We start from the raw sequence: 14,251 nt of genomic DNA, 5'->3' as shown, positions 1-14,251 counted from the left end.
GGAGGGCCTGGAAGAAAAAGATCTAGCTATGTTAACAGAGATTCTTTACAGAGGCACATATTCCCCCATAAAGGACAGCAAAGGCAAGGCTCTTTCAATACATGGCAAAGAAACATGTTTTGGAGTAAAATATTTTGACTTTCTTCTTCTGGCATAATATTATGCCAGTCAGATTAGAAAGTTAAGTCACAATATTTAGGGTTAAATAAAACCAATCTGATGAGAATTTATGGTTTGTAGGGCATGACTCCACAGATCCCTTAGATAGGAATTTGGACAAGATAAAAAATGTCAAAGCTTACTCCTCAAGACTTAAGAGGAAGGTCCTGACACAGATGCTAATTGTGCCTCCGCAGAGACACTGTGAGCTGCTCCTGGCAGTGTTGGAAAGAAAAATGGAAACAAGAACTAAGTACAACAACTGGACTACAAATCTATTATTGACTAGGTGAGACTGAAAGCAATGGTTACAAAACACAGAAGCAACAAACAGTTCTCTTTCTGACCTCTAGGCTTCCTGCCTCGTCTCGTACTCCCTATTGGCAGAGTCTAGGAGCAAGCTTACAGAAGAGACATACTTACTAAGTTCTGGCCCCACCTCATAAAACAGAGGAGAGAGACTACATTGGGAGCTGCTAGACAATAGCTTTGTACCTGGCGTGTGGCCCTAAGTTCTAGAAAACACTGGAGCAGCTTTTACATAGTTTTAGGGAAAACAGATTGCAAGCCAAGAATTCAAAGTCAACCACGTTGTTGTTTACTTGTAAGAGCAAGAAAAAACATTTTTGGACTCTTAAAGATTCAGAAAGTGTTACTCAATCCTCTGGCAATTATTCTCATGCAAAAGGAGCATATAGATATAAAAAACACACAAAGAAATATAGGGCAGATAGCTTGTTCTGCATTTGATTTATATAATGCTTATAACAGTCTATTAAAATTAAATTATCCACATTAGAGGATGCCAAAAAATAAAGTGATAAAATAAAGTAGAAATGTAAATATCAGCCAATGGTCAGTGCTTACTATGCCTTGAGTGCTTTACATGTATTATGATAGAATTCTCCCTGTGACACTCTAATGGGTGTTATTATAACCTCCTTTATAGTCATATTATGTGAATTGACTTCAATTTAGAAAAATTAATTCACTCAAGATTACATAGTAGGGAGTGGAGGAGTGAGTGTTGGAATCCAAATCTCCTGAAATTCACAAGCATGTAGTTCAGCTTCTCTGCTGAAATATGAAATTCAGACCCTGGCAGAGCTTCTAGTGTGTGTCCAATATCTTTTCTCTCTTTCTTTACTAACAGATCTCACATTTGTTTGCTTAAGCCAATATTTAGATATTCTGTTATGCAGTAAATTTAATCTCTAAATGTCATAATATAAAAACCAATAAAATAGATCACCGTAAATGAAAATGATTACATTCCCCTGGCAAATTAAAAAATAAATGCATTTTTAAATCAACACAAGAACAAAAATCAAGCTACATGACACATACAAAAGACACACTTAAGAGGAAAGAAGAAAGAAAGATTGAAAGAGAGCTAGGCAAAGATATCTCAATCAAGTGGGAATAAAATGAAAACAGAAAGATTAATGTTACATATTAATATTGTATTCTAAAATATTCCAGCAAAAGCAAAACAAAACCAAAAACAATGCAAAATTTGGCAAAAATGGATATTTCATATAAAAGGCCAAGAAGATTCATATAGATATCAGCCAAGAAGATATAAAAATGACTTTGTCTATCAGTGGATATCATATAAGAATATATCATTCAAAGTCTGCTGGAAATACATGACAGTCAACAAAACTAAAAAATTGTAAATGAAGTTTTCTGACATGTCCCTTTCAATCATTCAGCAAATAATTAAGGATATGGAAAACACATATAACATAATTAGTATTGCTTATACATCAAATAGATAATACATAGTCTTTAAAAATTCCATTACATAGTAGTAAAAATTGATTATGTACTAGGCAACAAAGAATTTCTCCATAAATTCTGTGAAGTAGAAATCATAAAAGCTTTGACATTCTTAGACCATAAATTTCTACCAAAGTAGAAAAGATAGTCTCTCTATCCCCAGTCAAAAACTCGTCCATCCAAGGAAAGTGAAAGCATGCATTTCTCTAAATGGATCATGAATCAAACAAGGAATCAAAATTAAAATTTAAACAACTTGGGCCAGGCATAGTGGCTCACGCCTGTAGTTCCAGCACTTTGGGAGGCCAAGGCGGGTGGATCACCTGAGGTCAGGAGTTCAAGACCAGCCTGGCCACCATGGTGAAATCCCGTCTCCATTAAAAATACAAAAATTAGCTGGGCATGATGGTACATGCTGTAATTCCAGCTACTGGGGAGGCTGAGGCTGAAGAATCTTTTGACACTAGGAGGAGGAGGTTACAGTGAGCCAAGATGGTGCCACGGCACTCCAGCCTGGGTGATAAGAATGAGACTCCATCTTAAAAAAATATATATATTAAACAACGTAAAAGATGAATTCTGCATCACTAAAACTAAGAGCATTATTTGCCATAGTCTCTGAGATATAGCCAAAGAACTACTCCAAGGAAAAATTCTGATAAAATTAAATTCAATTCAAGAAACTGGAAAATTCAGGCAACCCAGATGTCTATTTCCACTGTGAAGGCTGTGCAAGATGGTGGGACCTAGCCTGGGCTTGTGGTGTTGTCTTCTGTATCTGGGCTAAGTCGAGCAAGGTGATGAAACTCTGGTCCTGAATACAAGGACATCCAGCCTGACAACAAATATTACCCGATCTAATGGCCAAGCTGACCCAGAGGGCAAAGGATGAGCTGGATCTCAGAAAGACACTCATCGAAGCTGCCCCAGCCAAGAACTACAAGCTCTGTGTTGGAAGATCCAGTGGCCTAGTGAATTCATCAACACAATGCTGAAAGGAGGAAGTCAAGTACTGCCAGATCCCTCAGGACACAGACTTAGGGAACTACAGACAGGAGAAGCTTGGAAATTACCAAGCTGCTTCTGCAAAGGAAGGGGCAAGTGTCCAGCCCAACCCCACACCACCTTCCACCAGCCACTGAGGAACTTTCCTGGGGTGCCAACCTGGGATAGGTCAGGTACCCATCCTCCAGGGGGCCATTTCTACCAAGTCCCTGTGTCTCTTGTTGATCTGGCAAGTGGATGATTACTCAGAGTCTGGACAAGGCATGGTTGTGGATGCCAGATGTGAGGAGCGGTACTGCTAGAGCTGCTGGGTTTCTGCAATCAGGGTCGGTGATTAGGAGAAAGTGCCAAGTGCACGAGACGTCCAAGACTAGTCACTGCTGGTGACAGAGGCAGGTAGAGGCTTCCGGGGGAGAAGCCCAGGCCCCTCTGGCATAGCTAACAGTGTGAGCCATTGCCGCTGAAAACACCTGTGCTAAGGATATTCTTTGTAAAGGGCAAGCTTCACAAGAACCATTGAGCAATGTGTGTATTACCCATTAATCCTTTTTGCCCTGGAGGCTAGAATTAGCTCTCTCTGCCCCACCTCCTTGCAAAGAGGAAATGTGGATTTAGGGTTTCCTCCCAAGAGACTTAGGACCCAACCAGACTTCTCTTTCCTCAGCTTAGGATGGACTTTTATTTTTTAACTATTTTTTATTATTTTATTATTTTTTAATTTTTTTATTGAGACAGGGCTTTGCTCTGTTGCCCAGGCTGGAGTGGGTGGTGTGATCTCAGCTCACTGTAGCCTCAGCCTCCTAGGCTCAGACGATCCTCCCACCTCAGCCTTTCAAGTAGCTGGGACCACAGGTGTGCATCACCACACCTGGGTATTTATGTTTTTATTATTTTGTAGAAATGAGGTCTCACTATGTTGCTAGGCTGGTCTCAAACTCCTGGGCTTAAGTGATTCTCCTGCCTCAGCCTCCCAAAGTCTTGGGATTACCGGGATGAGCCACCACGCCTCGCCAGGATGGACTTTTTGATGGAAAGAGGAAACAGTTTGGGTATCAGAAAAGGTTTATGAGAAAATTCTCATCCTGAACTTGTGATATAGCATATGATACATTCATTATAACTGACTAGAGGGGGAGAAAAGGAAAATTAAGAAAAATTAAGAAAATTAAGAAGGCTACAGAAGATATTAATTATACATATGTGTGTGTGTAAATTCTACACACACACTGAGGTATCTATATATTTATGTATGTAGAATTAATGAATAAAGCTATTTTTTATGAGACTAATGAAACATATCTCCAAAAAAGCTAAATGATACCAAAAAGAAGGAACATGACTCATGAGGAAAGGAGAAGAAGAGTACGAAGAAGAGGCATACCAAACAAAAACAAAACCAAAAAAGATTCCTTCTAACCAAAGCTGGAATTTAATCTGTGGGGCAGTCAAGTAGAGACAAAGTTGTCCTCTCTCTGTTGGCTCCTCTTCCTTGGAAAATGACCTGTGGCGTGTATTCATTTAAAATTAAGGTGACTATATTATTTATTGTCTAATCATACAGACTTTAAAGAATAAAAGAGGCTCTATTAACAATTACAGTGGGACAGCTAGCAGAAAGCTGCGTTTATGAACATCCTAGTTACAACATCAAATGTCACGCTGGTTAGTAATTACTGCTTAATGCCTCTAACAAATACTGTTTCCGATAATAAACAATGGAAAAATGGGGGAACAGGCTTGAAATCTCAAGATAAGTGCAAGAAACCAAAAGGGAATCTAAATTTCCTGACATCTGTCTCAAAATACTATTTTATTTATTTTTTCTGGATTGAATTGTCCTTATAATTTTTATTAAACAACATAAATATATTATAATCTGATCATCATAAAACATAAAATGTAAAATTTTGTAAAATTTCATCTGTGAGAGGGATTTTTAAAATTAATATAGGTATTTATAGATATCACTTATTGTTAAAATGAGACAGGGTTCAACATCAATATTAGTATTGTTTATGTTAATAGATATGTCATGAGATAATGTTTTTAAAAATATTAATAACACATATATGTTTATTATATGCACAACCTATATATATTTATACTTATTAACTCATGTAATAATGACAACACTACAATAATGATTACAATGTTAACTCATTCTTATAGCTCACTGATTGAAATCTATAGATAGTATTTTCATCTCTGCTTTATAATTTTTACATTATATTTCTATGAGATATGTGTCAGTTTCCTCATTTGAAAAGGACGTAATGATAGTGCCTCTCTTGAAATAAAAACAGATTGTGAAATGGTAGTAGGGAAAAGGAAAATGGTCGTGTGGGGTTCTTAGCTTCATCTGTGTTAGGAAGTAGAACCTAGGAAAGTTGGAGAACTTCTTGCACCTGCTGGCCCTTCAGAAATCTGTTGACATCCCTCCCTTTCTTGTGGGGTGCATCCCTATTTGAAGACGGGATCTATGGACTAACCTGAATTCAGATCTAATTTTACCTCCACTGACTTCACTAGCCATTCACTTTACTACTCTCCATAAAGAAGTGCCAGAAGAAGTAACAAATTATTTCAAAATTTATATTTATAGGTACAATTATGGGAGGAGAAGGGTATCCTAAGTGGCCTGAACACCTAAATAAGAAAAATAGGACAATGTTGCTGAGAATTTGCAGAGGTTTGAAGGAAGAAACTCATGGTAGTAGGTACTTCCTTCTGGGGATGGGGTAAGAAAGAAATTTAGTTTTTACTTTGTACTTTTAAATATTGTATCAAGTGCATGAAAAGCTAAACAGTAATATCCATAAATGATTAGTGCGGAAAAAACACAAGGTAATTACCTGCAAAAAAAAAAAAATAAAAAATTCTAGGAACGTAGTGTAGTGTTTCCTGCCAGAGTCTTCTTCATTCATATGATAAAGATCCCTAAACTGTATTTTCATGCTATATACCAAAATAAATTCTTGATGCTTCATGCATATATGCATTCAGCGTAAAATATGGAATAAGGAAATGAAATGAGAGAAAAACAAAGATAAAGATACAACTCATCTCAAGATGGTGGAAAAGTTTTATTTCATTTTCGCATAAACAATGCATATAAAGTATGAAGAGACCGATCTTTTCCACTATGTTTTATGTTTTTCTTTTCCCTAGAGGTTGGATTACATTAGGAAAATGAGAAACAAACAAACAAAAACAAACAAACAAAAAACAGCAAAGTAAGTTATTTAATCACTCCAAGCACCGTTTTTGAAATATTCTTTCCCATTTCCAAATGAATTATGATGCTGTATTTGTGCATTTAGTTGCTTTGTATACTAAGTTTGACAACAGTTGTTGTTGCCAGGGGCTTAATTTATCTACAGAGAGGATTACACTGTCATAGAAAATGTTATGCATTTACAGAAAGTATTTAAGGCAGAATACAAAAACACAAAATGCTAGATTACCTGAAAAAAAAAAAAAAAANATTTACAGAAAGTATTTAAGGCAGAATACAAAAAAAAAAAAAAAAAAAAAAAAAAAAAAAAAAAAAAAAAAAAAAAAAAAAAAAAAAAAAAGAGAAGCAGGGAAACAGAATGTAAACATACAATAGTGCTTAGCATGATGCTAAAAATAGATACACTTGCTAATAAGCCATAATTTTGGTTTTACGTTTTCTAGCCACAAAGCAATAGAGAAGCACAGTCAGTTACATAATTACCAACAAAAATCTCAAGTAGGAGTAGGATAATTGTTTGAGAATAGGGTCATATTTGGAACTAAATTCAGAAGAAAAATTTTTCCGTAGGTAGTTGATATAACACACCAAACCCATAGATGCTACAGAGTTGATCAATACCTTGTCATATTCTATTAATATTCATAATATAGGAAGGCCTCTAGAAGGCATCTTGTTTTGAAGGGAATCTTTTTATTTGACTGTTGGAATTCCCTTCTCACTTTCCTTCTTTCTCTTTTCCCTTTCTTCTTTTACTTTTTATTCTGTCTTCCTGTTTTCCTGTCCCTCCTTTTTCCTTTCCTTATTCTTCTACTGGGTGGCTGCCTATGTATTCTCCCTCAAAGTATTAAGGGCATTCGTTTGTAGGGTATATAAAAATTTGCTATTCTGGAGGATTTTCATATAGATACTTTGTCTTCATTGGAAAATAACATGTAATGATTTCTTTTCCATGACCTGGAACTGTTTAATTAGCATTAGAGATATCTATTCCTTGAAGATTTTAGAGACAGGACCTTGAAATCATCCAAGTCTCTCATCAAAGGGGCAGAAAGGGAGGGTGGTGATGATGATTATGGGTCTTTGACAACTTTATTTTTTCCAGATATTTGGTCTGTTTAAATTTCTCCTCTTATGGACACTTTTGGTAATTCATATTATCCTAAGAAATCATTTAGTTTTCAAAATTAATTGCATATATAGTTTTTTCAATTTCCTTTTAATGTGTATGTATTTTCTCATTTAAATGTCTTATTTCATATATTTGTACTTTTTCCTTGTTTATAGACTAGCTATTGATTTCTCTATTTCATTGTCTGAAGTAATCAGCTGTTTTATAATTCATTAATTTCTAACTATCTTTTAAATTTATTCTGCTTAGATTTAATGTTTTCATTCTCTAACTTTTTGAGCTTGATACTAAGTTCACTTATTTTATTTTTCATTTATCATAATTGTTCTTTAATGTTTTATATATTTTGAGGTTATATTTTTGGTGTAGTGATATTAATGATGTTATATCTTCTTTGTGGTTTGTTACATTTATCATTTCAAAGGTTAATTGTGTTGAATTCAAACGTATGTGGTATTAAAATTGTACTTCTAATTTCTACCATCATTTTCCTGGCATACCTTTGACAATTCCTTTATTTTCAGGCTTTAGTACCTCTTGAACCTTAAAATATAATTGGACCATGTCAACTCATGCTTTAAGATCTCAGACTTCTCTTTGCCTTAGAATTGAGTGATTCCCTTTGAGCGCTTTAGCCCCCATCTATGAATCTTAAGACACTGAGCCATTTCCCAGTCTCTTCTCAGACCTCGCCATCCCCTGACTTCCATGTCCCTAGCATAGGAGTCTCCTCCTGGTGCTTGCAGTAAACTCTTGTGATGCTCTTTGCCTCCACAATTCTATTCTCTCAATCTGGAACCTCATTCCCTTAATTCTTCAATTGCTTTATTCTTTGTCATCATGCTTTGGCTCAAATATTACCTTTTTAGAGGTTTTTTTTTTTCTCTGATCACTGTGATCCAACTCCAAACCACCAAACCTCACAAACACTTCAGTCATATTTCCCTCATGGCATTCATCATCTGAATTTATCTTATGTATGTATGTATGCATTTTTCATATCTATCTCCACTGGAATTTAAGTTTCTTAAATGCAAGACTTTTGCCTGCATTTTCCACTATACAAAGAGTGTCCACCTAGCAAATACTTGGCAAACAATAAATATTTGTTGAAAGAAGTAAAATAATTTCAAAGGAAGGAAAGAAGGATAGAAAGAAGGAACTGTAGCCATTTTATTTTCTTAAAACTGTATTTGAGGTATCTATGGGGTTCAGTTATGCCTTTCAAAGCTCAGGTATTTTTTTTAGATAGGGTCTCTCTCTGCTGCGCGGCTGGAATGCAGTGGCGTGATCACAGCTCACTTCAGCACTGCAGCCTTGACCACCCAGGATCAAGCAATCTTCCCATCTCAACCTCTTGAGTAGCTATGACCACAGGTTCAGGCCAACATGCTGAGTTAATTTTTAAATATCTGTAAAGATGAGGTCTTGCTATGCTGCTCAGGCTGGTCTTGATCTCCTGGGCTCAAGCGACCCTCTTTCCTCTGCCTCTCAAAGTGCTAGATTATAGGCATGACCACCGCACCTGGCCTAGAGTATTCATTCTAGCCTAAGTTTTACTCCATACCTCCTGCTGTTCCACATAGATAATCACCAGCTGTTATAGGTTAAAATAATACGGTTTCCCTTGATTAAATAAGTAATTTTTATTGGTATATAATTTGTAATCATTCCTTTTCCACCCACTTCCCATATGCAATACTCATATAATGGATGTCGTAAGTTCTCTTCTCCTTCACCCCAGTGACCTTTAATACATTATTCCCAAAGTTACTCTCACACAAACATGACTTCAACATTTGTAGAGATCCTAACCAAGAAATCCCTAATATCATCAGAGATAATTACAAAATCTTTCTGCAATGGGTCATACCCACAGAGATTTCAGGAAAAAGAGATCAAAAACTTTAGAAGACCGAAAATGGAGAGGCACATTTCCAGATGATTCAACATTCCCTGGAGCTTTTATGAAAGCAGTTTTACTTATATACTTCCAAGCAAGTTTCAGGAATGTATTACATCGAAATTAAGCAGTAACTGGAAAAGAGCCATGTTTTTGCTAATTATAAAAAGCAGATAATAATCTCTAGCTCACATGAACCTACTTCCACCATAAGATCCTCTGATGGCAGCATACCCCTAATTATGAAATTCATCTTTTCATATTTTAGATCAAACTACACTCCTGAAATAATGATCACTGCAATCCTTATTTATAGGGTATCTGCTATTTCCAGACAATGGGAAATAAACATTTTCGTGACATAGTATGTTGTCCTCCGGAGCTCACCGTACTCAGAGAGACAGGCATGAGCACAGATAATTTTGATAGTAATGCTAAGTGAAATTAAAGAAGCTAGAGGAGGAGCTCTTAGCCCAATAAAGAGGTAATGTTAGGATGCCCCTAGGAGATAATGCCGAAGTGAGATTTAATATGTTCAAATTACTGAGATTAAAATAGGAAGCAGAGTGATAAATATCATAGAGGGGCACTAAAGACTAGTTTGCTGATGAAATAAAGAGGTCTATTGGAATCAAAGGAGAGGAAAGTAGCTATACATTTCAGGGCTGATTAGTTTACTAAACATTTTTTTAAAATATCTATGTTCATATCCATCTGCATATATAAGGAGAACCAAATGCTCACAACATTGCGCTAACAAAGCTTTCTTCCTAGTGGAGAGAGACTGATAATAAATACAAAATATAATTATAATGCAAATTAGTAATTATATAATTATAAATATATAATTAAATAATTAGTAAACATATAATTATATAATTGCTATAATTATAAATGTATAATTATCTAATTAGTAATTAACTATAATTAGTAAGAATATAGTTACTAATAATTATATAATTATTACATATATAATTACATATCATTTTATAAGGTATATATTATCAATTATATAATATTAATATATAATTTAATTTTATATTATTATAAAATTATTATAATAGTACAATATAGCTATTGTCAATTATGTTCACTCCAGAGGTAAACAAAGCAAGATAATGAGTAAAAAACAGTAGAGGGGGTGGTGGTGATATTTTAGATAAGGTGACCAAGAGAACATCAGATGTTTACCTGGAGAATCAATTTATACTGACTATAAGCACACCTATGGCTACAGTTTGTAAGCAAGCTAACAGTGAAAGTGTACTTACCAACACTTGCCCTACAAAGGTCTGGGCCGAAAGTAACATTTCTATACGATCACGAAATTGTCCCTTCAAGCGGAGGCTTCTTATAGGGTCCTTATCGATCCTACCTGATGTAAACAGTTCCTACAATCGAGAGAAAGAAACTGAAGATGTGAGCTGCATCTCAGAGAAAGAAATCTGTTTTACTTATGTTGATAGAGCCTCTTGTGATGGTATCAGTCGGAAATCATTCTACCTTGTCTAAACCAGGGAACCCTGAAGTTGCTTATTCAATATTTCATAATACGGATTTTACTGGATTTGCATTTTCCTGGTTTTCTGCAAAGCTTTTTTATACTGAATTCTGTAGTCTTCCTCCATGTCCTTCTCACATATACTCAGTCCCTACACCCTTCAAACTGACATCACTGCAAGGATCAGAATTAGGAGCAGCATGCTTCTTTCTGCTCTAGATATAAGTGTAACAGTTTCCGTTGAGATATGTGGACAAAGAAAAAAAGATTACAAATTGATTTTTAGGTGATTACTTAAGTGTCCACATTTTGTGAGAGAAGGGGGAAGTTTTCAGCATTTTTGTGTTGCTTTTAGTTTTTTGCCCGATGTTATATTCTGAAATTGTAATTCTTCCTCATATTTATAGAATGTCTTTACTGATTATATTTAAATGTTATAGCAATCCCATATGATAAAGTTAGGCATGATTAAATCAATTTTATATTGCTATGAAAACCAGGAAATGGAGAAATTGAATGACTTTCCTAAGATCAGGCAATGAGGAAAGGCTGGAGCCTGAGCTAGTCCATTGTTTGTTGATAATAGTCTAGACTCACCGCAAAGAAATATCTGAACCAACTAGGACAAGCCATACCAAGCTGACTGAGTCTCTCCGACTTTCAAAAAAACTCATTTTATATAAAGCCAGGATTTCAAAATCACTTAATTTTTCTACTCATATTTTCTGAATGATAGGAAGGGAAGTCTCATTAAAAAATGCTTTGATAAAGTTCACATCCTGATCAATGATTTGTCCTCTAATACTCAATGACTCGTGTGTGTTCCTAAATGTTGCCTGAGAACTAATTTTAAAAAATACTAGGTATGACATTAGTACAGAACACTCATTTGAATTCCATCATCAAGTTGGAGCTACCTTCTGTGGAAAAACAAATTGGTCCTAAGATATAATAAAATCCTGCTTACAGATGTAATAAATGTTTTAAAATGCACATTTAAGGAGAGAAATTATAACTCTCCAAATACTTTTTTAAATAGCTCTTCACAGTACACCTAGATTTCTGACTTTTTTTTGGTTTTGGTTTTACATTTGTCCAACTTCTCCAAAGGCTTAGTGAAAAACAGGGCCCTCTCAATTTAATGAAACAAAACAACTTGTTGAAAAGTAACTCAACTTTGATCAAACTCTTTCCTCAAGATTCACAAGAAGAATAGTACAGCATTCTGGTTACTCAGGCTCACTTCTTAACATTTTGTAACACTTGCTAAATATTTGTAAGTAAAAGGTACACCTGGATTGAAGTATAGACATAAGTTACACCCAAAGTAAGAGATGAAAAATATAGGAAATTGAAAAATGCACTCTCATATTTTTGTAATCACACAAAAAAGAACATGATAGGGAAGAAGAACATTGTCTGGAGCATAAGACTAAGAAGCGTTCAAAATCCTACAAATTGAGTTGTGCATTAAAAACAACAAAACAAGGTAGAAACCAGGAGGCAGATTCATCATAGCTATTTATCCATGAGTCAGTATCCTACAATTCTTTCTACAATTGTTACACCACTGCTCAAAGTCCTTAATGTAGAAATAATCAGTAGAGCAAACTTGTTTGGGAGCAAAATCTATAAGCTTCAATATTGGATACTTTTCAAATACAGAAATCAAAATTCCATATTACCAATAACCTTAAAAATTTATCAATTTATACATTATATTTTTATGTAGATTTTTAGCACTAAAATAAATATTTTAAGTGAATTTTCAATATTATCATGCACAGGTGAAATGTGTTCTGTTATGGAAATTGGTATAATCTATTAGAAAAATAAAGTTTGGGAAGCAAAAATGGAAATAAACTACACAGAGTAAATAAAACTCTTCACCTTTGACCTCTGGTAATAGGACATCCATTACACAGCATTTGAGGGTTTTATTTCAAGCTCTTAAGCAATGCCTTATCTGTATAATACATTATTTATTCTCATCATCATTGTTTGCCAGCTGTTATTCAACAACACCAACTCCTGCTAAGCTTGTTTGGGTATAAGAAGTGTCCTTGCATTTATGGCTGGATGGTGCATGTGTGTGTGCGTGGGCTTCTGTGTGTATGTGCAACTCAGTGTGTTGTCTTTACATGGTATACAAAAGGCAATGTATGCATGTCAGTACATATGCATTATGCACAAACGATTTATGAAAGTGGAGTTGACGTTGATGTCTTGTTCCTTTTCACCTCTTTTCTACGACCTAGCACAGTTGTCTTGTTAAGATTCAAGATAGAGGCATGGACATAATGTTTATGAACCTTTTTTTCAGAACAGTGATGTCTGTTTCCAGAGCTAACATTAATCATCCCCCCACATAAGACACTGCTTTTTCCAGTGATGGGAGAAACAAGAGGCCTGGCCCTGTCTCTGCAGGCTTCAGAATGTGGCCTGGGGTCTGGCTTACTACCCTTTCTGAGGGACCAGGCCATAGATGCTGAGTCTGTTAGCCTGAAACACTGAATGAAGCCTAGATCTTTTGCTAAACACAAACCTACCCCAAACCCGTCTCTGACTTCACACACAGGGATCCCTAATAAGGAAACTGACCAAGATAATCCCTGTTGCCTTGTTGATTTGCCGTTTTTTAGCAGCTCTCCAGATCAGCCTGAAGATCAACAGGATGATGAGTCCACTGAAGAAGGTTAAAATGGAGGAGAGAATGAACGCTGTTTGGATCTCAGTTGTACAGGAAATTTTTGCCACGTCTTCCCCATTTTCATCTTTTAGCTTAGTGTGAACTAAGTCCGAACTTAGTCTGAACATGTCTGAAACATGTTTGAGACATCAGTAGACAGAATCGCTGGGCCATTTGATGACATAGTGGTCGCCTGGTAACAATTTCAGGAGTCAGAGTTCACTGTACCACAGTGTTCCAATGCTAGGTGTGATAACCAGTGAGAGGTTCCATCAGGTTGGCCAACCCCCTGGTGCCAGCTCTTGGGTTGTTGAATGAATACACAACTGGAGATGGCTGGGGCCTACAATATGAGTAGTAAAAAAACTAGAATTCTAGATCTTATTGTTACTTTCTCTGTGCCTTGAGGAAATCCGATTCTCTGTAGCAATGATCAGCTGGTTATCTGTTAATGCCGTGAAATAATTTCAAATCAACTTCTTTTGAGTGAAACGACAGCCAACTACGTGTGTGAATGAGTTGGTTCTCCATCTGGGAGGATGCCATGTTCTTAGTAAGCTTGGAAGGGCAGAAGAGAGAAGTACTTTAAGGTTTTTGTTTATCCTTTAAATAAAGGAGCAGATAGGCAGGATTAATAAGTCTAGAAGATCTAGTGTACAGAACAAAGAATATAATTAATGAAATTATTTTCTCTTCATGATTTTTGCTGAAAGAGTAGATTTTAAGGGCTCTTGCTACATATGCACACAAAAGATGAACTATGTGAGATGATAGATACTTGAATTTGCAGGACTGCAGTTGCTGTTTCACTATGTGTAAGTATATTGAAAGAGCATTTTTCATTT

General features: G+C 35.6%; 1 protein-coding gene across 1 annotated transcript in view; it reads right to left on the bottom strand.

The window, feature by feature from the left end:
- The window catches only part of KCNU1 (potassium calcium-activated channel subfamily U member 1), a 133,055-nt gene extending 119,521 nt beyond the window's left edge, over window positions 1–13,534 (bottom strand). Inside the window, exons 1-2 of the mRNA XM_037741569.1 lie at window positions 13,319–13,534; window positions 10,488–10,607 (exon numbers count right to left, since the gene is read on the bottom strand). Of these exons, the coding sequence (XP_037597497.1) occupies window positions 10,488–10,607; window positions 13,319–13,534 (336 nt within the window). The remainder of the gene's footprint in view (window positions 1–10,487; window positions 10,608–13,318) is intronic.
- Window positions 13,535–14,251: the final 717 nt, after the last annotated feature.

Source organism: Cebus imitator, unplaced genomic scaffold (genome assembly GCF_001604975.1).
Source record: "Cebus imitator isolate Cc_AM_T3 unplaced genomic scaffold, Cebus_imitator-1.0 Scaffold5, whole genome shotgun sequence".
NCBI classification, from domain to species: domain Eukaryota; kingdom Metazoa; phylum Chordata; class Mammalia; order Primates; family Cebidae; genus Cebus; species Cebus imitator.
The sequence above is the reverse complement of the archived record's forward strand: the minus strand, read 5'-3'. Positions and strand labels throughout refer to the sequence as shown.